The 26,368-nt window shown below is 48.9% G+C and overlaps 1 protein-coding gene across 8 annotated transcripts in view; it reads left to right on the top strand.

Moving 5' to 3' along the window:
• Window positions 1-26,368, top strand: part of LOC129711697 (polyhomeotic-like protein 2) — a 146,240-nt gene that overhangs the window by 90,973 nt on the left and 28,899 nt on the right. For 7 of the 8 annotated variants that reach the window (XM_055659561.1, XM_055659558.1, XM_055659563.1 and 4 more), the window contains 4 exons: window positions 4,294-4,371; window positions 6,029-6,193; window positions 9,131-9,283; window positions 11,778-12,063. In XM_055659561.1, coding sequence (XP_055515536.1) covers window positions 4,294-4,371; window positions 6,029-6,193; window positions 9,131-9,283; window positions 11,778-12,063 — 682 coding nt within the window. The remainder of the gene's footprint in view (window positions 1-4,293; window positions 4,372-6,028; window positions 6,194-9,130; window positions 9,284-11,777; window positions 12,064-26,368) is intronic. The other variant, XM_055659564.1, reaches the window with a different exon arrangement.

The following is a 26,368-nucleotide window of genomic DNA, read 5'->3' as shown; positions in this document are numbered from 1 at the left end:
AACGAGGTATGTTTAATTCATCAGGTCGATGGCACAATGTTGCAGCTGGTAGAGCCGCTGTCCCACAGTGCCATAGACCCGGGTTCGTTCCTGACCTCGGGTTCGATCCTGACCTCGGGGCAGTCTGCAGGCTATTTGCAGATATTTCCTGTGACTGCGGGGGTTTCCTCCCAGTGCTCCAGTTTCATCCCACACCCCCCCATAGACGTGTGGATTTGTAGGTTAATTGGCCTCTAACTTGCCACTAATGTGTAGAGAGTGGATGAGAAAGTGGGACAACATAGAATCAATGGTAAGTGTAGACTCGATGGGCCAAAGGGCCAGTTTCTACACTGTATCCCTAAACCTAAAAGTAGTTGAGGTGGGTACAATAACAATGTTTATGGCATTGGACAGAGACATGGATAGAAAAGGTTTAGAGGGATAGGAACCAAATGCCGGCAAAGGTGACCAGCTAAGACAGGGCACCTCGGCTGACATGGATGGTGATGGGCCAAAGGGCCTGTTTCCATGCTGTGTGACTCTGTGACTCATCAGTCAAAGATTTTGAGACCAGATTTATTTCCCTTTACCAGCTGATGTTGAGAATGTGGGAGTGAGCCACCTCCATGAACCACTGTCATCCTCCTGGTGCAGATGCCTCTGTAAGATTGCCTGGGAGATAGTTCCAGGATCTCAGCTCAGCGACAAGGAAGCACAAGCTATCTACTTCCAAATCAGAATGATGTGGGACTCGGAGCTGAATCTGTATGGGATAGTTTCCCATAAGCCTGTTTCCCTTGTGATGGGGGGTTTATGAGATGCTAAAGTAGTCCCAGCGAGTATCTGCAGTATATTTTGTAAGTGTGTACTGCAACCTGTCTCTAACCCCCTACACCTCTCCCTACCTTTGTAACTCCACATCACCCTGTACACAGCTCCCTAGACATGTATCCCCTTCCAATTTCCTCAGCCTCCCTTACTCGAAAAACCACCTGCATATCCTTGAAATCCCTTCATTCCCCCTTATACCCCCCTCTGGGCTACTGCAACTCAATTTATCTGTATTTCTCAATTTCCAGCCCCAACACCATTCCTTATCTCCACTCCATATCTCCGTAATTCTCGTTAGCAGCTAACATGCTCCCGATCTCTAAACCATTCCAGCCCCCACATACTGTACCTTCCTATCTCTGTCTCTTTCTCCACCCCACCCCCCCCCAAACTGCTCCTCATCTCTGTAATCCCCTCCGGCACCCACACCTTCCCTATCCCTGCAACACTCCTCTAGCCCCTACACCCCTCCTTATCTCTGTAACACCACCACTTACACCTTCTTATTCCTGTAACTCCTCCACCCCTGACACCTCTCCCTGTCTCTGAACCGCTCCAGCTGTTACACCCCTCCCTGCTTCTCTATTCCCCTCTGCTCCTACACCCGTTCCATCTCTGCAACCCCTCCCAGATCTCCCCTCTGCTGCTCTTGTCCACGGTGAGTTTGCACCCTCCATTGTGGGGCCTTCACTGGGAGCCCAGGCAGCTGAGCATCCCGCTAACAATCCATCTTTTATTGAAGATTCTCCTTCAACCGGAGACACCTGTCCCAATATTTCTGGGTCAGAGTTCACATTGTTTGGGGACCGCTCCTGTGAATGAGCTTCGGTGCATCACGGGAGTTGCCTTTTCTGATCGGGTTGACGGTTCTTTCTCTCCCTCTTTTGTCCGTGTCCTTGGTGACTCTGCCTGGCTGGCGGTCTGTTGTCACAGTGCGTGCAGTGGCAGATGGCGGACCAGTGCCGGGAGGAAGCAGCTGTGTGTGCTCTCTCCGCATGCTGCTCCAAAACAGCAGCACCTCAAGCGGATGACACTACAGGCCTGGCAGGCAAAGTGCAATCAACATTCAGCCTACGCTTGCCCCACTTTGTAACTCGCTGCATTTCACAGCAAGCACCCTCTGCCTCTGTGTCATCAATTCTGCCCTGAACAAAACATTTGCTTCCACTCAGCGGTTTCTGTGGAAATCGGGCATCAGGCAGTCACAGACATGTGGGAGGTCGAGATCAGACTCTGCTGCCACATCCAGTAAACTCTGCTGCTTGCATCAGCCCAGTCACCTCCCACTGCTGCTGATTCTTGTGTGGCATCAATAGTGCAGCCAATTGCCACTCTGTAGCAAACGCGTCTATCGACCACAATTTAACCGTTTGTCTCAAGGCATTGCTGAAAGCTCATCGGCAGTGTTGTGTATAGTCTCCTTACTGAAGTGCATTAATGTAGATCATGGAACAGTATAGTACAGGAATCACTCGTCCCCTTCTGTCCACAATGTCTATGCTGAACATGATATGCTTAATTATAGCATAGTGGCGCAGTGGTAGAGCTGCTGCCTTAGTGCCAGAGACCAGGTTCGATCCTGACAATGGATGCTGTCTGTACGGAGTTTGCACCTTTCCCCGTGACCGCATGGGTTTTCCCCGGGTGCTCCAGTTTCCTCCCACACTCCAAAGACATACAGGTTTGTAGGTTAATTGGCTTTGGTAAAAAGTGTAAATCGTCCCTCGTGTATAGGATAGTGCTGGATCGCTGGTCGGCGAGGATTCAGTGAGCTGAAGGGCCTGTTTCTGCACTGTATCTCAAAACTAAACTAATCTCCACTGCCTGCATGTGATCCAGGTCCCTCCTTTCCATGCATAACCATATGCCTATCTAAAAGCTTCTTAAACACCTACTCCCATATCTGCTTCCACCACCACACCTGGCAGTGCATTGTAGACACCAACATTGTGTTAAAAAAAAACCCCCCCCCCCCCCCCCCCCTCACATCGCTTTTCTTTGCCCCACTCATTTTAAAGCTATGCCGTCTAGTCTCTGTCTACCCTATCTGTGCCTCATAACTTTATATACTTCTATCACGTCTTCCCTCAATTTCTGACGTTCCAGACAAAACAATCCAAGTTTGTCCAACCTCTGCTTTTAGCTAATGCCCCTCTAATCCAGGCAGCATTCTGGTAAATCTCTTCTGCACCCTCTCCAACGCCTCCACATCCTTCCTGTAATGGGGCGACCAGAACTGTACCCAATATTCCAAATGCACCTGCCCAAAGTTTTATAAAGCTGCAACATGATTTCCTAAATCTTGTATTCATTGCATCGGTCGATGAGGGGCAAGCATACCACATGCCTTCTTCACCTCTCTTAATGACTTGTGCAAGCTTTAGAAAGACGATTTATTGGAATGTGATACTTGTCTTGGGCCGACTGGGATTTATCCACGAGTGTGAGACAGGATTTGATTGAAACCTAATTAATCCTGTGTGGTCTTGACAAGGGATAGAGTTTTGGGAGCATGGAGAACTTGGGGTTTAAAAATACGGCATCAGCCACACATCAGAGAGTTTTGCCGCATTTTCTCTGGGGTGCAAGAACTCTTGCTCCAAGGGCAACAGTGTTTGATTGATAAGCAAGGGGTGTGAAAGTTTACCAGGAGAAGATGAGAGTGCAGAGTAACGGTGACGGGGCTCAGATAAGACCCAATCTTGTTAAATGGCAGAGCAGAGACAAGGGGGAAGTGATTTCAGGTTTGTCCATTCGGTGCCATTGTGATGCTGTGAACCTCTCTCCTCTCACACCGCTGATGCCTGGTTAAGCTCTAGTCAAATGAGCCCGACCATCTCTTGAAGCCTTGTTGAATCAAGTCACGCCAAGTTGGTTTAATTGTCAAGTACACCGAGGTTCAGGTACAACGAAAATCATGCTTGGAGCAGTATCACGGGCACACAGACAACACTCGCAAATATTACATAGTTGATGTATAATTCCTATAAGACGGTGAAAAGAAGAGGACTGAAAAAATAAAAGACATTAATGCAAACAAAATTATAATACAACTCTAGGGTGGTGCGAGAGGTCGTCCATAGCGTTCTGTTGCTGAAGTAGGATAACGGAGAGAGAGAGAGGGAGCGAGCCCAGGTCTGGCTGTTGCGCCCAGGTCAGCTGCGTGTCCCGGGACTGGCTGTGACACCCAGGTCGGTTGCGTGTCCCAGGACTGGCTGCAGTTTGCACGTTGGCCCAAGTCTATCTTTCTTGACTAACAATCTAGCCTTTGGCCTCCAACATACAGATACATTTTCGGGCCTTATTTTAGGGTAAAAATTAGCGTCTTCTTTGCTGGGAAATACGGTACATTGGTTTGTCATTTGCCAACCTCTCCAGGAAGGTAAAGGGTTCCTGTCTTTGAGTCTGTGTGGGCTCCTGTTTGAATGTGTCTGTACTCAGGAGGTCCTGTCTACAAGTCACCTCTCTTGTATTTTGCAGGCTAGTTTAGCTGCAACCAGGCAGGGCTCTTCACCGAATGGGAGTGTATCTCAGCAACCTGTCTCTTCTCAGAACACTGTAAGTACTGGCAACAAGTGTCTATTTACACAGGAGGTCGGGATGGGGAGCCACAAACCAAATACTTGGGAGTAAATTCATCATATCCCCAAAACCAGAGGTTCCAGCTGGACAGAAATGTGTTTGAGTCTGACTGTATTGATTGATTGATTGAAAGATGGTGTGAAAACAGGCACTTTGGCCCATCGCCTCCACCCCGACCGTCCCGTTCACACTAGCTCTGCTATCCCACTTTCTCATCCATTCCCCACACACTATTTACAGAGGCCATTTGACCTACAAACCCACCTGTCTTTGGGATGTAGGAGATAATTGACCGCAGTAAATTGCCTCCAGTGGTAGAATCTGGGAAGAATAGATAACAATATGAAGAGCATAAAGTTGGATTAGGTTAGTGTAAATGGGCGGTTGAAAGTCAGCATAACCTTGGTGGGCCAAAAGGCCGGTTTCCATGCTGTGCCCCTATCAACGTGCATCCATCCTTGGGTAAGGAGACCAGACCAGGGCACAACACTGTGGCAAAGGCCTCTCCTCAGCTCTGTATAACTGCAGTGAGTGAGAGTGTTGCCAGGGTCTACCCTTGCACCAGGAAGCAACAGGAAGAGAGAGAATGTAGATGTGTCTTTCACTTGGATCCATTTCTTCATGCATTTGAAGGTAAAGGTGTGACCCAACATTTTGCGGTGAAAAGTATTCAAGTTTTCAATCACGCTCTCTCCCATTCCCCCCCTTTTACATAGAGAGTGGGAAGGAGCCATGTGGTCTATCTTGGTGGGCACCACCATGATGATGGCTGAACATTCACCTCAGTCGCTGTTCCCACCATCTCTCCATATGCCCTGACCACTTTAATACCAATAAATATACCAAGCTCCTCCTCAATAACAGAATCCTTGGCTTCCACTGCCCTCTGTGCTGGAGAACTCTGCAGCTTCAGCATCCACCAGATCTCGGGTCTAACCTGTACCCCTGCACCCTAAGACGATGGCTTCTGCATTCTCCTGCCATTGGGAACCTGCTCCATGTTTAGTCTGTCTAATTTAAAGAATATAGAATAATGCAGCACAGGAACAGGCCCATCAGCCCACCTTGTCCATGTCAAATATGATGCCAGGTTAAACTGATCTCTACCTGTGCGTGACTCATATATCCCTCCATTCCCTACATCTTTATGTGCTGTCTAAAACCACCACTATCATGTCTGCTTCCATCCCTGCAGTGGATTACAATCACTCACCACTTTCCATGTTTAAAAATATCTCTTTAAACTTTGCTCCTCTCACCTTTAGCTACGTCCTCTAGTCTTTGACATTGGTACCCTGAGGAAAAAGGTTCTATCTGTCTACCCTATCTATCCTCCTCATAATTTTATATTCTTCTATCTGCACCCCCTTAGCCTCCAATGTTCCAGAGAAAACAATCCACGTTTGTTCAACCTCTCCTTATAGCCAACACATTGCAGTCCAGTCAGCATTCTGGTAAACCCCGTCTGCACCTTCTCCAAAGTCTCCAGATCCTTCCTGCGATTAAGCGACCAGGACTGCACATAAAATTCCAAACTGCTTTCTTGGGAGGGAGTGGGAGTGGGAGCACAGCAGGGAGATCTGTTCTTTATTTTGAAATGTTAACCATGAATGTCCTGTTCCTCTTGATCCAGATTAACCTGGCCACGTCCCCTGCTGCGGCGCAGTTAATCAGCCGGGCGCAGAGCGTGAACTCGGCTGGTGCCACAGGGATTGCTCAACAGGCCGTTCTCCTGGGAAATTCGACCAGCCCAGCGCTCACTGCCAGCCAGGCTCAGATGTACCTTCGGGCGCAGATGGTAAGCAGCGAGCTGGCGTTCACGTCTACAAGTGTCCGGTGTCACGGTGCGATTTTAAAGATGTATCATCCTAAAGGGCAACAGGCAGCACACGTGATTAATCTCAGCCAGTGCCGCACGTTTACTCGCTGAAGATTAATTAATCAACATTTACTACAAAGTCTGTCCGCAACCTTTGATCCTTTCTGATCATCCTCTGGGGAGTTGATTATTATTCTTCTCCTATATAAACTCCAGCTTGGGGAGCACTTGTATCCTCTCTTGCTCGGTTGGATTCCCCGTTTCCATTCCAGTCTAATATTATGCAGGGAAAACTAATCTGCATAGAATACCCATTCCAATGCTGATCTGGGCAGAAGTTTCATTGGGGAGCATGAGTGTAGTTTGGCCTTGAGAGAGATGTGCCCTTCTCCAATTGCATTATTTGATCATAATTATAGAAGCCCATTAACATGGTAACTAACTAATTTAATTAGACAGTTCTACTTAGCAGTAAATCTGAGTACGTTTTATATATATAGCAGGCAATAGCCAGAAGGCAGCATTAATAAGTGTCCTTGATATTGTTACACACACACAGTCACATGATGCATGCACATGTGCCCACACACGCACACACATACATACATGTTCTCTCACAGACTTGAAGATGCATACATATACATGCACACACATACTCAAATGTGAAGACACGCTCTTGCAGACACACTTGCATAAAGACACTAATGCAGACGCTTTAGATGTTGAAAGAGGGGCTGCAACCTCACACACTCCATACACACGTGGAACACAGACTCTTCCAGCCCGCAAAAGTGGCAGGCGGCTAGCGAGTCTGTGAACCGTAAGAACAACAGGTTGCAAGGGACTACTCAGTGCAATACCCTCCACCCCAGGTCCCCGATGTAGAGGGAGAAAATGCCTGCTTAGAGGCACCCACATGGTGGACCAGGGCCAGGAAATGCAGGGTGTGGAGGAGGAGCCCATACACGAGACTCTTCCTTGCGTCTCGGAGGGAGATGAAGGGTGTCGAGGAAAGGCAGCTCGTGTTGTGCGGGACCGGCTCCTGAGAAGGATTACGGCGCCTGGGTTGGACGGGTACCCCCGGCTGAGCAGGGGTTTGCTCAGCCGCGAGTACTCCACATGTTCAAGCCTCCCGGAAACCCAGTGGGGCAGGACAAGGGCCGGCCGCTCTCACGCCCGCGCCGTCGCCCACTGCCAGCGGAGGGGAGCCCCGGTCGACGGTAAACAAGTTCCAGACTCTCAGCAGGTCCCGGTAGAAGCCGGGCATCCTCTGCAGGACGGCACAACTGACGCCCACCACCGGTATCCACGGACCACCTTGAAGGCAGCGGCCCGGGAAAAAGTGCATGGCCAGCACGTGCCACCTGGGAGGATGCCCATAGTACAGGTATCCCTGCAGGGTCCTGAGGCAGAGAGCCACCAGCTGGGTGCGAATGCATAACAGCGAGCGATGGTGGCCAATTGGACCAACGTGGTCAACTGATACCAGAGTGTGGAGGTCACTTGTTGGCTAATAGACAACACCCTGCCCCGGTAGGAAAGCACCCTGAGGAGACCCAACCAGGAGAGACTTTCGTCTCCTGCTCCTACCAGTTCGCCAGCCAGGTCTCCGCAGCGGGACTCGAGTAGACTCCCAAGTAGAGGAGGTGCGTGGTGCTCCATGTGAAAGGCCACATCTCCTCCGGGAGGGAGTCCATCTGCCAGGAACCCACCAAGAGTCCGGAAAGTTTTCACCCCTTTCGTGTAGCAACCACTGGGTGGGAATTAACAGCTCGGAGGAGCCACACCATCATGTGCAAGTAAGTGGACCAAATGGATGTGCTGAGAAGTTCGCTGACGACACCACTGTTGTGGGGCGTATCACTGATGGGGATGAGTCGGAGTATAGAAGAGAGATCGAGCAACTGTCCATATGGTGCCAGCGCAATAACCTGGCCCTCAACACCAACAAAACCAAGGAACTGATTGTGGACTTTGGAAGGAGTAGGAGGGGGACCCACAGCCCCATTTATATCAACGGGTCGATGGTTGAAAGGGTCAAGAGCTTCAAATTCCTGGGCGTGCACATCTCTGAAGATCTTTCCTGGTCCGAGAACACTAATGCAATTATCAAGAAAGCTCATCAGCGCCTCTACTTCCTGAGAAGATTACGGATAGTTGGTTTGTCAAGGAAGACTCTCTCTAACTTCTACAGGTGCACAGTAGAGAGCATGCTGACCGGTTGCATCGTGGCTTGGTTCGGGAACTTGAGCGCCCTGGAGAGGAAAAGACTACAAAAAGTAGTAAACACTGCCCAGTCCATCATCGGCTCTGACCTTCCTTCCATTGAGGGGATTTATCGCAGTCTCTGCCTCAAAGGCTGGCAGTATCATCAAAGACCCACACCATCCTGGCCACACACTCATCTCCCTGCTACCTTCAGGTAGAAGGTACAGGAGCCTGAAGACTGCAACAACCAGGTTCAGGAATAGCTACTTCCCCACAGCCATCAGGCTATTAAACCTGGCTCGGATAAAACTCTGATTATTAATAACCCATTTTCTGTTATTTGCACTTTATCAGTTTATTTATTCATGTGTGTATATATTTATTTTACGGTATATGGACACTTATATGTTTTGTAGTAAATGCCTACTATGTTCTGTGTGCTGAAGCAAAGCAAGAATTTCATTGTCCTATACAGGGACACATGACAATAAACTCACTTGAACTTGAACTTGAAATTATATTTGGGTAACCAAATAGTTTGTAAGGTTTACTGGCTCTCCATTCAGGTGCACACACCTCCCACACCGCTGGCCAGTTGTGTGCCCAGTTCCTGAGACCATGTTAGTCACGGGTTGGGACCTGTGGTTGTTTTACTTGCCGAGGCACCTTTACATAAGGTAAAGGCAACGCATTTCATGTAATTTTCAGGCACAGCAAAGTAACCTTGTGCAAGTAGCTAGGACCCTAGGACGTGCTGTTCCTTTGTCCCCCCAGCTCATCTTCACGCCCACTGCCACCGTCGCTGCCGTCCAACCAGAGGTCACAGTATCTTCAGGCAACCAGCAGTCATCGGTCTCACAGGTCAGTTTTCGGCTGCGCCCACTGCACCGGCGGTGGGGTCGGGTGGGCTCGCGGGAATGGAGGGTCAAGATGTTTGCATCTGGCCTAATGAAACCATTCATTCAAGAATATAAGGTGGAGGCTACTTACTTAGCCCATCGGCTCCAAGCAAACAGACTCCCTTGCTTTTGAGAAATAAATTGTTGTCAAGATCCCAGGAACTGTGGAGGTGGTGTCTCTCCACGTGTTCCAGGCTACGTTAGCTGGACTTTGGTGTGAAGGTCCAAGGCTATGTGAAGGTGGCAGCACGTACAACTTAGTAGGTTAATTGGCCTCTGTAAATTGTCCATAGTGTGTCAGAAGTGGTTGAAAAAGTGGGATAACATAGAGCTCGTGTGAACGGGAGATTGATGGTCAAGGTGGGTCGAAGGGCCTGTTTCCATGCTGTGTCTCTAAACTAATAGACTCTTCAGCCCATGATGTCTGCACTAAAACATGATGGCAAGTTCCACTGATCTTCTTTGCCAGGCCTCACAGGGACAGGATTTATGTTCACTTGTAGCGGCAGATTACAAGGAGTCATCGTGGTTTTGTTCAGGGAAGATTATGTTTCAAACCTGTGAGAAGTTGAGATTGTTTACATGAACTTCAGTAAGCTCGGGATCTTCAGACTGACGGAGTAGAGGGGAGAAAGCTGGGAAGAGTGGTGAGAGGAAAGGGCAGGGCAAGAGCTGGCAACTGATATGTGGATCCAGGTGAGTGAGGAGCAGTGATTAGCGGATGGATGGAGTTAATAATCAAAGCCAGAGATGAAGTGGAGACCAAAGGATGCAGATGTGGAATCTGGTTGCTGTGGGCTGGAGCTTTGTCCGCTGAACGTGACAGGTCTCCCCACTGGGGCAGAGAGCTGAGTTGGCCGGAGATTCTTTCTTTGAGATGGGAATATCCACAAGGAATATCCACTGGACAAACTGCGGGCACTGGAATCTTGAACAAAACACACAGTGCCAGAGGAACTCTGTGGGTCATGCAGCATCTGTGGAGGGAATAGATAACTGAAGAAGGGTTCCTACCCAAAACTTTATTGGTCCATTCCCTTCTCAGATGCTGCCTGACCTACTGGGTTCCTTCATCAGTTTGGTTTTTATCTCTACCTGGGTGTCAGATCTGGCTCCCCTTCTCAAAGCAGCAGAAACTAAACCTTGATCTGGCTACACTGTCGTTGGCATTCAACACCAGACCAGATTGTGAGAGTCCCACTGTGTTTGTTGGAATCAATGTCCCGGTCCTTTGGCATTTTTTATTTAAAGCAGTTTGGACAAGGGCAGCAAATTCACTCACCTATTTATCGAGTCAATAGTCAAATTTTACTTTAGTTTGTGCATGTCATAGAGTCATTGAGCTGTAGAGCATTGGAAACAGGCCCTTTGGCCCACCACATTCATGCTGACCAAGTCTACATTCTGGTCTAGTTCATTTGCCTGCATTTGGCCCACAAACCTTTAAACCAGTGGTTCCCAACGTGGGGCGTACGCCCCACAGGGGGGCAATTTGATTTTTAAGGGGGGCAATTTCCACCTAATGTTTTTTTCTTTTTTTTTTTACAATTTTTTTAGTAATTTCTTGCTCAGAACTTTAACTGTCTTTTGTTTATTTCATTTTTCTTTTTCATGGATGCCATGTTCTTTTGAAGCTTGTTTAAACCAAGGTATTGGCGTTTTAAGCTTCTTCAGCTGAAACGGAGTTCACTTTTTAAATGATAAGAATTATATGTCACCACATGGGGGGGGGGGGCATCAGGATTTTAGAGGTGATTAGGTGGGGCATGGCCAAAAAAAGGTTGGGAACCACTGCTTTAAACACTTCTTATCTGTATATCTGTCCAAATATCTTCTAAAGTTGGAATTGTATCCGTTTCTGTAGCTTCTGCTAACAGCTCATTCCAGATACGGACTACCCTCAGTGAAAAGTTGCCCCTGAGTCAATCTACAATAGGTGCAGGAGTAGGCCATTCGGCCCTTCGAGCCGGCACCGCCATTCAATGTGATCATGGCCGATCATCCACAATCAGTGCCCCGTTCCTGCCATCTCTCCATATCCCTAAGAGCTGTATCTATCCCTAAGAGCTGTATTTAACTCTCTCTTGAAAGCATCCAGAGAACCAGCCCTCTGAGGCAGAGAATTCCACACACTCACAAGCCCTCTAGTTTCAGAATCCTCTGCCCTGGGGAAAAGACTGTGAATGGTCACTTTATCCATGTCCCTCTTGATCTTGGTCACCCCTTAGCCTCCTAACTACCAAAGCAAAAGGTCCAAGCCTATTCAACCGTTCCCTATAACTCAAGCGCGCAAGTCCAGGGAACATCCTGGTTAATCTCTTCTGCACTGAATGACATCCTTCCTATAGCTGGGTGACCAGAACTGCACACAGTGAATACTTTGCCTGTATATTGATGCTGTTAACTGTTGTTCACTAAAGCCGATGGTATACGATGCATTTCCCTCTCTTACCCAGGTGCAGAATTTAGCGATCAGAAGCCAGCAGGGTGCAACAGCAGTGCAGCCTCAACTTCAGAGCGTAACTCTGAAAGCTAGCGCGTCAGCTCCGCAGTCCGCCGGTGGCCCGCTGGCAAAAGCTCCCGGCCCGCTGCCCGTCCTGGGCAGCAAAGGGGGCCAGTGCGAGGGCATGGCCGAGAGTGGGAAGAAGAGCGAGCACGGCATTGCTCCCAGCACGGACACCAGGGGTCTTGGCGTGACCCACAATACTGCAACTGTCAGCACACACCCTCTGATCACCACAGGTAGGCACAAGAAGCACACGGGTAAACGGGCAATGTGGGAGTGTCATGAAACAACCCCCACAGCAAGCCAGGGGGAGAGAGATACTCTGGCAGCTGACTGGAAGGGGAAGGGATGTGTAGGGAGGGTCTCGCACATGGGCCATTGGCCACTCCAATCCTCTCTACCTCTGCCTCTCCCACTGTCAGTGTGGTGGGCCTCACCACTAATCAGAGGTTTGAGAGTTACAATTATATCTGCTTCTATAGTTTCCCCCGACAATTCATTCCGTAACGCCCTACGTAAATCCAGTGTCTCCCGGAGCAGGTAGAGACTGCGGATCCTGGGGTGAGTGACTCTCCCGACTCCCCAAAGACTGCCCACCATCCCACAGGTCAGCAGTGTGTGAGATCACTCTCCTTGCCTGGACGCGTACAGTTCCAACAATGCCCATCCCAGCCAATGAAGCCGCTCGGTTGATTACCCCATCCACCATCCTACACACTCTCTCCCTCCACCACCAGTGCATGGTGGCTGCAGTGTGCAACGCCCACAGAAGGCACTGCAGTTACTCAAGAGCATGGAGGACAATGGCAGCATGGAGTGCTGCCGAACGCCACCACCTGCAGATTCTCCTCAATGTCGCATGTATCCTGACTTGGAAATGTATAATCATTCCTTCACTGTTAATGTGTCTAAATCCTGGAACTCCCTCTTTGACAGCACCTTCAACAGAGAGCAGCTCCCCCCCACTCTCTCCAGGGTAATTTGGAATGGGCAGTAAATGCCATCACGTCCATATCCCGAATAAATTATTAAAATGAAATGCTGTCTGGAACTTCCTAGTTGGGCATTTGATCTCAGCATTGAGCTTTTGGCGCTTGGTGTCCGATTTCGATTGTTAATATTCCGAAACATGTTTTTCTATGTTAGTGATGTGTTGCAGGGTTGGAATAACCCTCAGAGCTCAGTGGACTGGAAAGTATTTCCTGCCGTACATTTTAATCCGAAAGTCCAGGACTTAGCAGGGATTTGTTGCCAGTTTCCCTTGTCAATGCCACTGGTTTCCCTTGATGGCACCACTTGTTTACCTTGTTAGGTAAAGGGAGTGGTGGCTGGGGCAGGTATGATAATGGCTTTTACGAGGCCTATGTATATGCAGAGACTGGGAGAATATGGATCATGTGGAAACAGAGGAGACTGGTTTATCTTGCCATCAAGTTCGGTATGAGCCTTTTCCTGTGTGGTTCTGTTTTATGTTCTGCCTACTTTTTAAAAAATTCATTGAGATTACTTGAATGTTTTTAAGAGCTTGAAAATGCTCGTAAGTATACTATTTTCTTAATTGCTGATAAGGATTTTGAAATGATTCTATGTTAGATATGTACTGAAGCTGAATTAATTGTTGGAAAACCAGAATATCCCAAAGTGCTGTTAATTAGAAAACACTGGTGCACTAATTGCAGCAACGACAATGCAATGTTCTGCAGTGTTTAAACATGATAGTTTTGTTATTTGTGATGTAATGTCGCTTAAATTATTCATTCCTCTGCTGTGGGAAAATGTGCGTCAGAGTTTCGAGGCACTGCCGCAGTTTGCACTCCCACCTGCGCAATCTCAGCGTCTCACGAGCATCGAAGGAACATTTTTACTTGACTGTAGCTTTGCAAATGAAAAGTGAGAAATTTTTTTGTTTTCTTCTGTGTGCCTTGGCGGTATAATATTCTGTGAGTTGTAAGAATGTGATTTAATGAGTTGGTCAGGTAGTGTCAACTGTGGCTGAGCATGTGACTTGCTCACCCCTGTGTAACAGAGCCATAGACACAGATTCCATTCCAGAGTATATATCGCAGCATGTAGACTGACATTATACTGCAATGCTGAGGGAGTGTGGCACGTTAGAGGTGCTGTTTTTTTTTTTCGAAATGCTTGCGGATTACCTACAGTGCCTTGTTGAATACTTAAACCACAGCCACTGTCACTAAAGATGATTATCTGGCCATTTGTTTAGTTTAGAGATGTAGCATGGAAACAGGCCCTTTGGCCCACTGTCTGAAGAAAGGTCCCAACTAGAAACATTGCCTATCCTTTTTATCCAAAGAAGCTGCCTGACCCATTGAGTTACTCCACCACTTTGTTCTGCCTTTGGCCCGTTGAGTCCACGCCAACCGTTGAACATTTGTTCAGATTAGTTCTATGTTACCCCACTTTCTCATCCACTTCCGACTCATTAGTGGCAATTTTACAGAGGTCAAATAACCCTCAAACCCGCACGCCTTTGGGATGTAGGAGGACACCGGAGCACCCAGAAGAAACCCACACTGTCGCAGGGAGAACGTGCAAACCAAACGGACAGTGCCTGAGGTCAGCATCGAACCCAGGTCTCTGGCACTTTGAGAAAGCAGCTCTATCAGCTGTGCTGCACTGCTGTTGTTTGTGAGATCTCACCTTGTCGAGTTTTGCTGCTGCAGTTTCTGCATAACAACAATAACACTGCTTCTAAAGCACTCTAGGGACTAGAAAACTTAGAAAAGTGGCTCAAATGGTCAGTCTTTTGTTTAATTGCAGTAATAAATAGGTTTGCATGTTATGGGATTGATACTACCATGTAATGTATTTGGCTGGGAAATGTATTTAGTTAGAAATCCAACTAAAGAGCCAAGTGTTAGCACAGTGTGGATCACTGCTCCACAGTGTGGTTGGTGTGTGGGTAGTGTTATAACAATGTGAAATGCTGATCAGATGGGAATGGTTGTGCCTTCTGTGAAATTGTCTGAGGGTGTAACTTCACTCAAACTGTGGCATAGACTTCCTTTTTTCAGTTCTAATGCATGTGGGAGGGCTGATCCATCAGAGGCATGACTCGAGTCATAGAATTATACAGCAGGGAAGCAGGGCCTTCAGCCCAACCTGGCCATGCTGACCAAGCTAGTCCCCCGATTGATTCATAATCAACGGTCAGAATGGTGATTCCCTCTGAACACACCGTGACAATGAACAATACGTACAGGAGGAGGCCATTCGGCCCTTTGAGCCAACACCGCCATTCACTGTGATCATGGCTGATCATCCACAATCAGTACCCCATTCCTGCCTTCTCCCCATATCCACTGACTCCACCGTCTTTAAGAGCTCTATCTAACTCGCTGTTGAAAGCATCCAGGGAATTGGCCTCCACTGCCTTCTGAGGCAGAGAATTCCACAGATTCACGACCCTGTGTGAAAAAGTTTTTCCTCATCTCTGTTCTAAATGCTTACCCCTTATTCTTAAACTGTGGCCCCTGGTTCTGGACTCCACCAACATCGGGAACATGTTTCCTGCCTCTAAGGTTGGAGGAGGTGCACGTGAGTCACTGCCTCACCTGGAAGGGCGGCAGGAGCGGGCCTTGGATGAATGTGAGAGAGGAAGCGAGAGGGCAGCACGATGGCACAGCGGTAGAGTTGCTGCCTTACAGCGCCAGAAACCCGGGTTTGATCCTGACCATGGGTGCTGTCTGTACGGAGTTTGTACGTTCTCCCTGTGACCACGTGGGTTTTCTCCGGGTGCTCCGGTTTCCTCCCTGACTCCAAAGATGCACAGGTTTGGGGGATAATTTGCTTCGGGAAAATTGTAAATTGTCACTAGTGTGTAGGGTGGTACTTGTGTCCGGATAATCACGGGTTGGTGCGGATTCGGTGGGCCGAATGGGCCTGTTTCTGCGCTGATCTCTAAAGTCTAATGGTATAGGCAGAATGAATCCCCAGGGCATGGTCCCATTGATCCCCTGCGCATTTACAGGTCCGGAGAGGCATGGTGGTGTGTGGAGGAGGGGGGGCTGTTGACGCTGCCAGTTCCGACAGCTTTCCTGACGACCCGTGGCCTAGGCCCATTGTCTCTGCTGTGTCGACGGCCGGGATATCCTGTCAGTCAGTTCTTAGTTAACTGAGAGTTAAGAGGATTTGCTGCGGCAGTGCCTGCTTTCGCTGGGCATATCATTGTGTGGCCCATTTATTCAGAGGATGAAAAGGCTCCATGTCGGGCATCACGGCAGCTGAAGGAGGCCGGAGAAGATGTGCATTGTACATCGAGTGTGCCTCAGCGAGCTGGAGAGCAGCTGTGTGCAGCAAATCTGCACCGCAGGTGGGATTAATTCTAATCTTCATCTGTAATCCGCTATTGTGATATCAGCCGCGGCTCAGCGGTGCGATCTCTCGCCTCCGACTCAGTTGTGAGTTTGAACCCTGCTACAGAGAACTGACCGCACAGTCACAAACATGGGGAGGTTGCTACAAAATCGGAGGCCAGTCATTTAAAAGCATGGAGCGTGGATAATTCTTCTCTTGGAGGGTGGTGAATCTCTGGAACACTGCCCCCCCCCCAAGGGCGAGGAGGTCAGATCATTAAAAATGTTTAAGGGGGAGATAGATTGAGGGCTGAAGGAATACCTGATTTTGAGATTTAGACTTTACATTTTAGTGGCCCAGCGTGGAAACGGGCCCTTCGGCCCACAGAATCCGTGCTGACCAGCGATCGTCCCGTACACCAGCACTCTCCTCTGCCCCAAGCACAATTATTTTTTTAAACAAATTTACAAAAGCCAATTAACTTACAAGCCGTGTGTCTTCGGAGTGTGGGAGGAAACCGGAGAACCCGAAGAAAACCCACACGGTCACAGAGGGAATGTACAAATTCTGTACAGACAGCACCTCACCTTAAACCTATGCTGTCATCGAGGCAAAGCATTCCAATTGATCGGCACCCCATCCACTATCCTCTTCGCTCACTCGCTCTACCGCCATCACTCAGTGGTTGCGGTGTTAAGAGAGGCTGAAAGTTCAACGAGATGTGATGTTTAGGAGTCGACCTGTGGGCATTAATGAAAATGTACAATAAGGGAAAATGTGCTGAATTATTGCCAGTAGTCAACTGGGCGATAACAAGCCGAGCTTACCAGGGTGTGCGGGGAGGGGGCTGATGCTCTGAGCTGGTGTCAAAGCAGCGGTCCCCTCGAGTGGAACTGAGTGCTTGCAGGAGCTGAGCTGTGAGGATCGTGGGTCCACGTTGAGGAAAACGTAGTGAGATGTGTCCCCGCATCCTCCACACCGTCCCGCAGCGTGACCGACCTTGCTCCACTTGTGACCGTGCCTTGTCACTCAGTTAAAGACTGGCTGGTGTATTCACTCACTGGGCCAGTGAGAGCCGCCCTGCTCCGACCTCAACTGTGATGAAGCCTGGCTGAATCTCGCGGTCTGCTCTGTCCCTTACAGCGACTGTCACAGCGTCTTAGAGTCAAACAATCCAACGTGTCCATGCCAACCTAGATTTCCCCGTCTAAGCTAGTCCCATTTGCCCACTTTTAGTCCATATCACTCAAACTTCCCTATCCATGTACTTGTCCAAATCTCTTTTAAATGTTGTTATAGGACCAGCCTCAAACACTTCCACTGGCAGTTCATTCCATATACAACCACCCTCTATGTGGAATAGCTGAGAGTTTCACAAGCATTTTGTAAAGATTTAGTCTGCGATAATTCCCTTTTAATGCCATTCAGTGGATACTTGTTTTGTCCCTGGCTGTCCTGAGCCACCAGGGTTTCAGGTGGTCCGTGGCTGTATGCTCAGTGTTGAGTGGCTGTGATTGCCTCCACGAGGTGTACGCCTTTTCATTCCGCCAACTTGAGCTGCTGTTACCTCTAATCCTGGAGCACTGAGGGGAGGGGGGGGAGACAGCGCCTCTGAGAATGTAAAAGGGGGATTAGTTGTCTGGAGCCTGGGCTGGTGAGTGATCCCCTGAGGGAAGCCGAGATACTCGTTAAACAAACACGCACCAAAATCACTGCTGACTAATTAACCAGTCTCCTTGAATTGGTGGACGTATTTTCTCCCTCTCCCGATACACAGCAGAGAGGCATGCAAGTAAGGCTGGCGATAATGCCCAGACCTGTTTGTTCTCCTGAAGTTAGATACAAAATGCTGGAGTAAATGCGGGAGGTGATATTTCGGGTCGACTTTTACAATAGCTGCCATGACCCGTTTATGTCATCCTTCGCCCTGCTCCTGGTCTCGGCCCGCACTGATCTGCTGGACATACTGTGTGTGTGTGTGTGTGTGTGTGTGTTTTTGGCGGAGTCTGAGGGGAGAAAAGCCGGCACCAAGAGCGAGTGAACGCGCGGACAGACGGACCAAAACAACGATCATAGAGCGGAATAGGTGACATTTCGGGTCGAGACCCTTCTTAAGACTGAGTTAAGGGAAACGGGAGATATAGGCATATCTTCCATTCATTTGTCGTTAGTACCGTCTATTCCTCTTTCTCCTGACTCCATCTGTGGAGGAGTGTGGAATCAACCAGATTTGGTGAAGTGGATGACTTGCACTGCAGGGTATCCATGGTAGAAGCAGCTCTGCCCAAAGAACTGTGATATCTTCCCAACGTGACTAATGTGTTTGTTACATGGCAGCAGCAGCAGCAGCACATTGTGACTCAGGGGGGAGGAGGTGGGAGAACTCGCCCACTCTCCCCATTTAGAAGGGGCTGTTTCCAAGCACATTCTTACTCGCTCTCTCTCTGATGTTCTGCTCCGGTGATTGGAGACTCCCAGCAAGTCTTCAGTCCCCCGAGGCACGGAGCAACGAGACAGAGCTTGTTAATTCAGCAGCCACTCATTCCTCTGCAAGCTTCCTGTCATCCAAGGTGCGATCAGTAACGTGCTAATGGGGTTAATGTAACAGGAAAGACACTAGGAAGGACCAATTAATTGTGGCCAGTGAAGGATGAGAACACGGGGGTGGCACAGGAGATCCGGCTGACCTCTTTAATCACCTGCAAATGGCGGAGACGGTGAGTTGCAAGAATGTTCCTTTTTCTGTTACGATAAGCAATCACTGTCGCTAATCCTAATGGCTAGAGTGGAGATTGGTGATGAATTAACTTCCCAGATAACTGAAGCTGGGCGATTCAGTTACTGCCTAAACCAGTTCGGCATTGATTCATTAACAGCGGCATTCTCCTCGGCCTGAGGTTGTTTAAGGCACTGTGTGCATCAGACGGAGCTACCTGTAACTACTTTTCCTGTTCTAACAGCAATGAGGATTGCTTTCCATTTGCCAACTAAATTAATGCATGTGTCGGAAAGAATTGCAGATGCTGATTTAATCCAAAATGCTGGAGCAGCTCAGAGGGTTGGGCAGCATCTCTGGAGAAACCTGTCAGAGTGAGGCCACATGCAAATTGGAGGAACAACACCTTGTATTTTGCCCTTCCCTTCCCACAGCCCACTGCTTCCACCTCTTCCTTTCTTCTTCCCTCCCCCTCCACCGCCACATCAGTCTGAAGAAGGGTCTCGACCCGAAACGTCACCTATTCCTTCACTCCATAGATGCTGCCTCACCCGCTGAGTTCCTCCAGCATTTTAATCTACCTTCGTATTTTTTGCGTAGGCAGCTTGCAACCTGCCGGTATGATCGTTGAGTTTTCTAATTTCAAGTAACTCCTCAATTCCCTTCCTGCCCCCTCTGCCCCCCCCCCCCCCCCCCCCCCTCCCCCCACCTTAGTCGACCCACTGGCATTGTTCGCTGCCTTGTACCCCATCATTAACACATCTTGCCCAGCCAACAGTGGACCATTATGGACTCCATCCTTCCTGCGGTCATCTGTTGCTGGCCCTGTTTTGTTCTGGCCTTCTCTATCTTTTAGACTGAAGAAGGGTTCCGAGCCAAAATGCCACCTATTCCTTTTCTCCCGAAATGCTGCCTGACCCACTGAGTTACTCCCGCACTTAGTGTCTAAATTACAGTAATACCATGATCTGGATCTATGCTGGCACCTTACTGCTCTTTGTCACAGACATTTCTATTTCTTGCTTGGCTGTTAATCTGCAGAGAAATATAGTATTCAGCCTTTTGATTAAATTCAGCGTCTAAGGTTGTAAATGGAACCAGGATCAAGAGAAAGTCTGTGTTCAGTTTACATTAGCTGTGTGAGTTTGCTCTGTGTTCCTGATGTTACTCACTCTGCTGACCTCATCATGTCTCTACTAGTTGAATCCTCCCGACAGCATTAAAGTGAAGCATTCAGTGTTTTAACTTGGATGTCAGCTTGGGAACCCTCTGCCTCTCAGTGAAGGCTGACAGTTCATGCCTCACCCACAGAGAGATCTAGGCTGACCCCTGGATGAGAAATTGAAACAAGACACCTCCCGCTCTCGGAGCATGTACAAGATCTCATGGCATCTGTTTTGGACAGTGCCCAGGTCTCTATCCTCTTCAACTGGTGTCGCAGAAGCAGCTGGCTTCATCATGATCAGATCGCTGCTTGTGGGGAGCACTTGCCTCCACAATTACTGCTTGACCCTTTGAGTTCCTCTGGCAGTTTGTTTGTTGATTGAGCGTCATTGTACAGTGCTGTGGAATGTGTGTTCGCTTTACAGGAAAGTATCTGGAGGCTTTGGAGAGGGTGCAGAATTGATTCAATAGAATACTGTCTGGATTAGTGGCTATTAGCTATAAGGCTGTACAACCATGGATTGTTTTCACTGGAGTGTTGGTGGTGAGGGGAGACCTGGTAAAAGTATATAACTTAATGAGAGGTGTAGATAGGGTAGACAGTCAGAACATTTTTCCAAGGATGGAAATGTCAAAGACTAAACATAGAAAGTACATGCAGGAGTAGGCCATTTGGCCCTTCGAGTCAGCATTGCCATTCAATATGATCATGGCTGATCATCCAGAATCAGTACCCGGTTCCTGCTTTTTCCCCATATCCCTAGATTCCGTTAGCACCAAGAGCTATATGTAACTCTCTCTGGAATACACCCAGCTTGGGATTGGTGTGCTTTCTTTGTTTCAATATGGTTGGTCCAGTGCAAATTATTGGCGAGATGTGGTTCGACCTTGGCCCTTGTTGTTCGGGTTATCAATGGGGGCTCGGCTGAAACATTACAGCAAGACGTGTAACATGGTCACATGGCAAGGAAACACGCAGCCTTCCTTGTGGTGTGGCTCAAAGAGAATGACGAGAACAATAATGTAAGTTCAAAAGCAACTGGAATTATTTGTGCTGAACAAATGTGTCATTGCCACTGAAAGTTTTGATTGGTGCGAGATGATGATTGGTCACTAACTCTGCCTAGCCATTAGGACAATTTTCCTTGAATTCACTGGATAAATGATGGGTGAGATGGGGAAATGTGGGGATGAGGGGCAGCAGCATGAGAACATTGCTGGTGAGGCCTGTTAGTTAACTTGGGATGAGAACAACGGTTCATTTATTGTCACATATACCCATTGGTGTACTGAAATTCAGGTTGCCATTGCAACACATTAATAATACAACATAACTTTATAAAGGAATTTAACATTAAACATGAAAACATCCCCCCACAATGGTTCCCACTGTGAGGGAAGGCACAAAGTCCAGCCCCCATCCCCTTGTCCACCCATAGTCGAGCCTATTGAGGCCTCCGTAGTCGCCGTTACGAAGGCCAGATGTTTCAGGCCCTTCTCGCCAGGTGATGGTGGCGCTCCGGCGTCGGGAGAACCCTCTCAGCGGCTTGGGATACCTGGAACGGCCGCTTCCATTACCGGAGTCCACGGCTTCCGAAGCCAACAGGCCACGCTGGATGGAGCTCCACCACTGGCGATCTCGGCGAAAGATCCCAGGCTCCGCGGTGTTAAAGTCAGCGCCGCCGCCCATGGCATCGCCCGCTCCGTGATAGCGCTCCAGCGCTGTGGCCCCCCCCCCTCTGACATGAAAAGAATAGACCTCCAAAACAAAACATGTTTTGTTAAAATAAACATACTAAAAATAAAAAAAAGAAGTGAAAAGACGGACAGCTGCAGGCAGGGCAGCCGTACCCAACCGGACAGCGCTCCCTAACAAGAGTGCAGAAAAGCAAATATTCCTTCCGGAACTCCAGGCTGACTTGTGGCAATCAAGCATTTCAGACGACATGGGCAAATGTTCTTCGGAGAGACTTCTTGCAGCAGACGTGACATTGCTGTGGCTGACACCTCCTGAACCACACAAGTGGTAGCACATCTGGCGCCCACGCCGGAAGAAGCTTGGTAAAAATAAACCCTTTTAATTAGACGTGCTGTCACACACGCTATGATCTGATGGGCCAATCTCAACTGGTGCTGCTGGAGAGTGAGGGGAACCATTTTCGGGTTCAGCGCACTGGCTTGCTTGACGAGATGGCGGAGGGTTACGGATGACGTGGCTTCCCTTGCCTGAGATGGAGGCCAGGAATGAGAACCAGGTTTCTCACTGATCCCTGACAGTGCAGATGTCAGAAGAAGTTGGAGCAGATCAGGCGCTGGAATATAGCTGTGCAACAGATGCTGAACCAGCACAATCAGCTCTGGAGGGGGAGATTAAGGGCAAATCCCCTTGAGTTTTGAATGACTGGGCCCTGACTGTCCGACCGTGTGCAGTTTGTTGGTTCTGGACAGAGCCCTGTCCTCCACTATTCACTAACATGAGTTGATCCAGAACTTGTGTAGGAAGGAACTGCAGATGCTGGTTTAAATTGAAGATAGACACAAAAAGCTGGAGTAACTCAGCAGGTCAGGCAGCATCCCTGAAGAAAAATAATTTTGGGTCGAGATCCTTCTTCAGTTTGAATCCTTTTCTCCAGAGATGCTGCCTAACTTGCTGAGTTACTCCAGTTTTTTTGTGATCCAGAGCTTCACGGTCTCCATCCTGACTTACACCAAGCTTCATAACCATCATCACCAACCGAAACTGCCACTGGTTAAGTAAGTCATGCCCTGGTTCTACAACACTAACCCTTGTTTTCCAGTTATTCCCCAGCGTCACTACGTTCCTCATCTCTGAACCCCCTTCACCCCTTACAAGTCTGTGAGGTTTGTGTCTCCTCCAATTTTGGTCTTTACAGAATCAGTTATTCATTACAGAAACAGGCCCTTGGGGCCACCCACATCCATGTCATCAAGTGGCTGTGAAAATCCTGAGATCTCAGTTCCAATTCCCGTTTCCACACCGACCTGCCCATTCTCCACTGCCCAGGTTAAACCCCACATTCTCCACTGCCCGGGTTGAACTGAATTTAACTGGAAGGTAGAGAAAAATGCTGGAGAAACTCAGCGGGTGCAGCAGCATCTATGGAATGAAGGAAATAGACAGCGTTTTGGGTTTCGGCCCGAAACGTTGCCTATTTCCTTCGCTCCATAGATGCTGCTGATGCTGCACCCGCTGAGTTTCTCCAGCATTTTTCTCTACCTTCGATTTTCCAGCATCTGCAGTTCCTTCTTAAACACTGGATTTAACTCATCGCCCCACCATGGAAACTATGCCTACAGCTGCCCGGGCTTCGAGTTTCAGAATAACACCCCAGCCTTCTCTTCCTTCTTCCTTCCCCTTCCCCCTCTTTCCCTCTCTCCCCCTCTCTTATCTCCCCTCCCCCCCTCCCTCCCTCCCTCCTCTGATCAGCCATGATCATATTGAATGGCGGTGCAAGCTCGAAGGGCCGAATGGCATACTCCTGCACCTATTTTCTATGTTTCATATGAAACCTCTTAAAACCTCCCTGTTTCCTGAGCCCTCGGCCATCTGTCCCCCACGACGCGGCACGTTGACAAACATGACCCTCCCTCCTGAAACGCTGCCACACCGAGGGCGCTGTACAAACGCGGCTCATTGTTATTGAAATGCCCGGGTGAATCGGCGCTGTTTGTAATGCAGGCACCCACCCGTTGCTTGTTCTGCTGACAGAGACCCCGTGCAACATGGGAAGCCTTTTATGGTAAAGTAAACACGGAGAGCAAGCCACCCCGACCCCCGGGATCTCCCCCCCCCCCCCCCCCCCCCTTTACCCCAAAGGGGGCGACTCCAGAATGCAAATCATGCACCTTCTAAAGTTTGCAGAGTGCAGCTGTCTAAAGATTGTTGCTTCTAATTCACTTTGTCACGCATTGTGAAATGTTTTCAAAGTCGCTCGCACAAGATAACCAAATCCTCCGGGGCTGCAAACGGATTTCTCCGAAGGGCTGATTTAAGTCCAGAGAGCTGGTACCGGAGGGCTGGCTGTGTGGAGCCGCTTAGGGCAGCCTATTGTCCTTGCACTCGGCGGCCATTCTGGCTGTTTGGATGCTGCCGCTGCCGCTGGCGGCTTGCTCTGGGGTGGATGGTAGGACATGGGTTTGTTATTTGTGGGGCTTGCTCTGACTGACGCTGGCCGAGTGCCTCTCTGCGAGGAATGCTGTGGTCCTCGGTGTTGGGAGGCACGAGGAACCGCAGGTGTTGAAATCTTGAGCCATAGAAACATAGAAATTAGGTGCAGGAGTAGGCCATTCGGCCCTTCGAGCCTGCACCGCCATTCAATACGATCATGGCTGATCACCCAACTCAGTATCCCGTACCTGCCTTCTCTCCACACCCTCTGATCCCCCTGGCCAAACACAAAGTGCTGGAGGAACTCAGCGGGTCAAGCAGCATCTGCGGAGACGGGTCTGAAGAAGGGTCTCGACCCGAAGCGTCGTCTGTCCACCCCCCACCCCACAGATGCTGTTTAAGAAGGAACTGCAGATGCTAGAAAATCGAAAGTAGACAAAAGTGCTGGAGGAACTCAGCGGGTGCAGCAGCATCTATGGAGCGAAGGAAATAGGCAACGTTTCGTCCCGAAACGTTGCCTATTTCCTTCGCTCCATAGATGCTGCTGCACCCGCTGAGTTCCTCCAGCACTTTTGTCTACCTGCACAGATGCTGCCTGACTCGCTGGAGTTCCTCTTATCATTTGGTGTCGGCTTGAGCTGAGAAGACCGGCTTGACTTCGCATGTTATTGTAGGAATGTATCTGTCCTTGCAGGCGCCGCTTCTGGTTGTGTGGTTTGCAGCAGAGCTACGCTGGAAGTGTGCTCCAGGGGGTGTTGGATGAAAGCTGGTAACTCTTTGTGTGTGAAGTTCTCTCTCTCTCTCTCTCTCACTCACTCCCACACACTCTGTTGCAAACCTCAAAGATGCGCGTGTTATGCAGGAAGGAACGCGGCTGCATCTTAACAATGGGTGGCTGAGCAGAGGGAGGGCTCTGGACACAAAGGCAGTGGGGGTTGTTTGGGCACATGGAGGAGGGTGGGAGGGGAGCGAGTGCTGGAGGTGGGCTTCTATCCTGCTGGCTGCTCCAGTGACCGCGCTCGGCCAGTTTCTCTCCGCAGTATATGCGGAACCAGAAGCCGTGTGTGTACTCTGGCGAGTTTTAAACCACGACTCTTTTAAAGAGGACCGGGGACGCTCTGAAAGCTGCCTCTGACTGCTTGAAGCCGATTGTTAACGACTGCAATCAAGTTGCTCTGGTAACCACCCCCGCGTGTTTGCTCAGTCTTTGCTCGGAGAAGCTAGTAGTAGTCTTTTGAGTAGTAGCACAGTGCAAGCTGATAGAGGGAGAAAGAGGGAGAATGTGGACGGGTGTCAGTCTTTATTGAGCTCCGGAGTCTTCCAGAAAGCTTTGGTGATTAGTCAGAGGGAGTTTGGGATTTAATTGAGGTTGTGTGACCATAAAGGTCCCCGTCCCCCATGCTATGCGTTCTGTCTCTCAACAATGAATGAATTTGCATTGAAGTAATGCCACAGCACACTCGAACTGCTTTGCTGAAAGTGCATTACTTTGTAGAGGCGACCACTATTGTGACTTGCACCCACTCGAGTTTCCTTAGAGTGTGGACATTCCACCTTGTTTCACCTTCCCTCCTCTGCCCTGGTTACTGTGATCTCCGACAACCCATCCAGATCCCAATCCCTCAGTCCCAACTTCTTGGGCACCCCCCAAAGTTGTGTTTCAGGCTTTCCAGATACAGTGCCCTCCATAATGTTTGTGACAAAGACCCATCATTTATTTATTTGCCTCTGTACTCCACAATTTGAGATTTGTAATAGAAAAAAATCACGTGGTTAAAGTGTCAGATTTTAATAAAGGCCATTTTTATACATTTTGGTTTCACCACGTAGAAATTACAGCAGTGTTTATACATAGTACCCCCCATTTCAGGGCACCATTAAGTTTGGGACACAGCAATGTCATGTAAATGAAAGTAGTCGTTTAGTATTTTGGTGCATATCCTTTTGCATGCAATGACTGCTTGAAGTCTGCGATTCATGGACATCACCAGTTGCTGGGTGTCTTCTCTGGTGGTGCTCTGTCAGGCCTGTATTGTAGCCATCTTTAGCTTGCGCTTGTTTTGGTGGGGGCTAGTCCCCTTCAGTTTTCTCTTCAGCATATAAAAGGCATGCTCAATTGGGTTCAGATTGGGGATTGACTTGTCCACTCAAGAATTGACCATTTTTTAGCTTTGAAAAAACTCCTTTGTTGCTTTAGCAGTATGTTTGGGATCAT

This window comes from Leucoraja erinacea, chromosome 30 (assembly GCF_028641065.1).
Source record: "Leucoraja erinacea ecotype New England chromosome 30, Leri_hhj_1, whole genome shotgun sequence".
Lineage (NCBI taxonomy): Eukaryota > Metazoa > Chordata > Chondrichthyes > Rajiformes > Rajidae > Leucoraja > Leucoraja erinaceus.
Note: the sequence above shows the minus strand (reverse complement) of the source record. Positions and strands in the feature narration are given on the sequence as shown.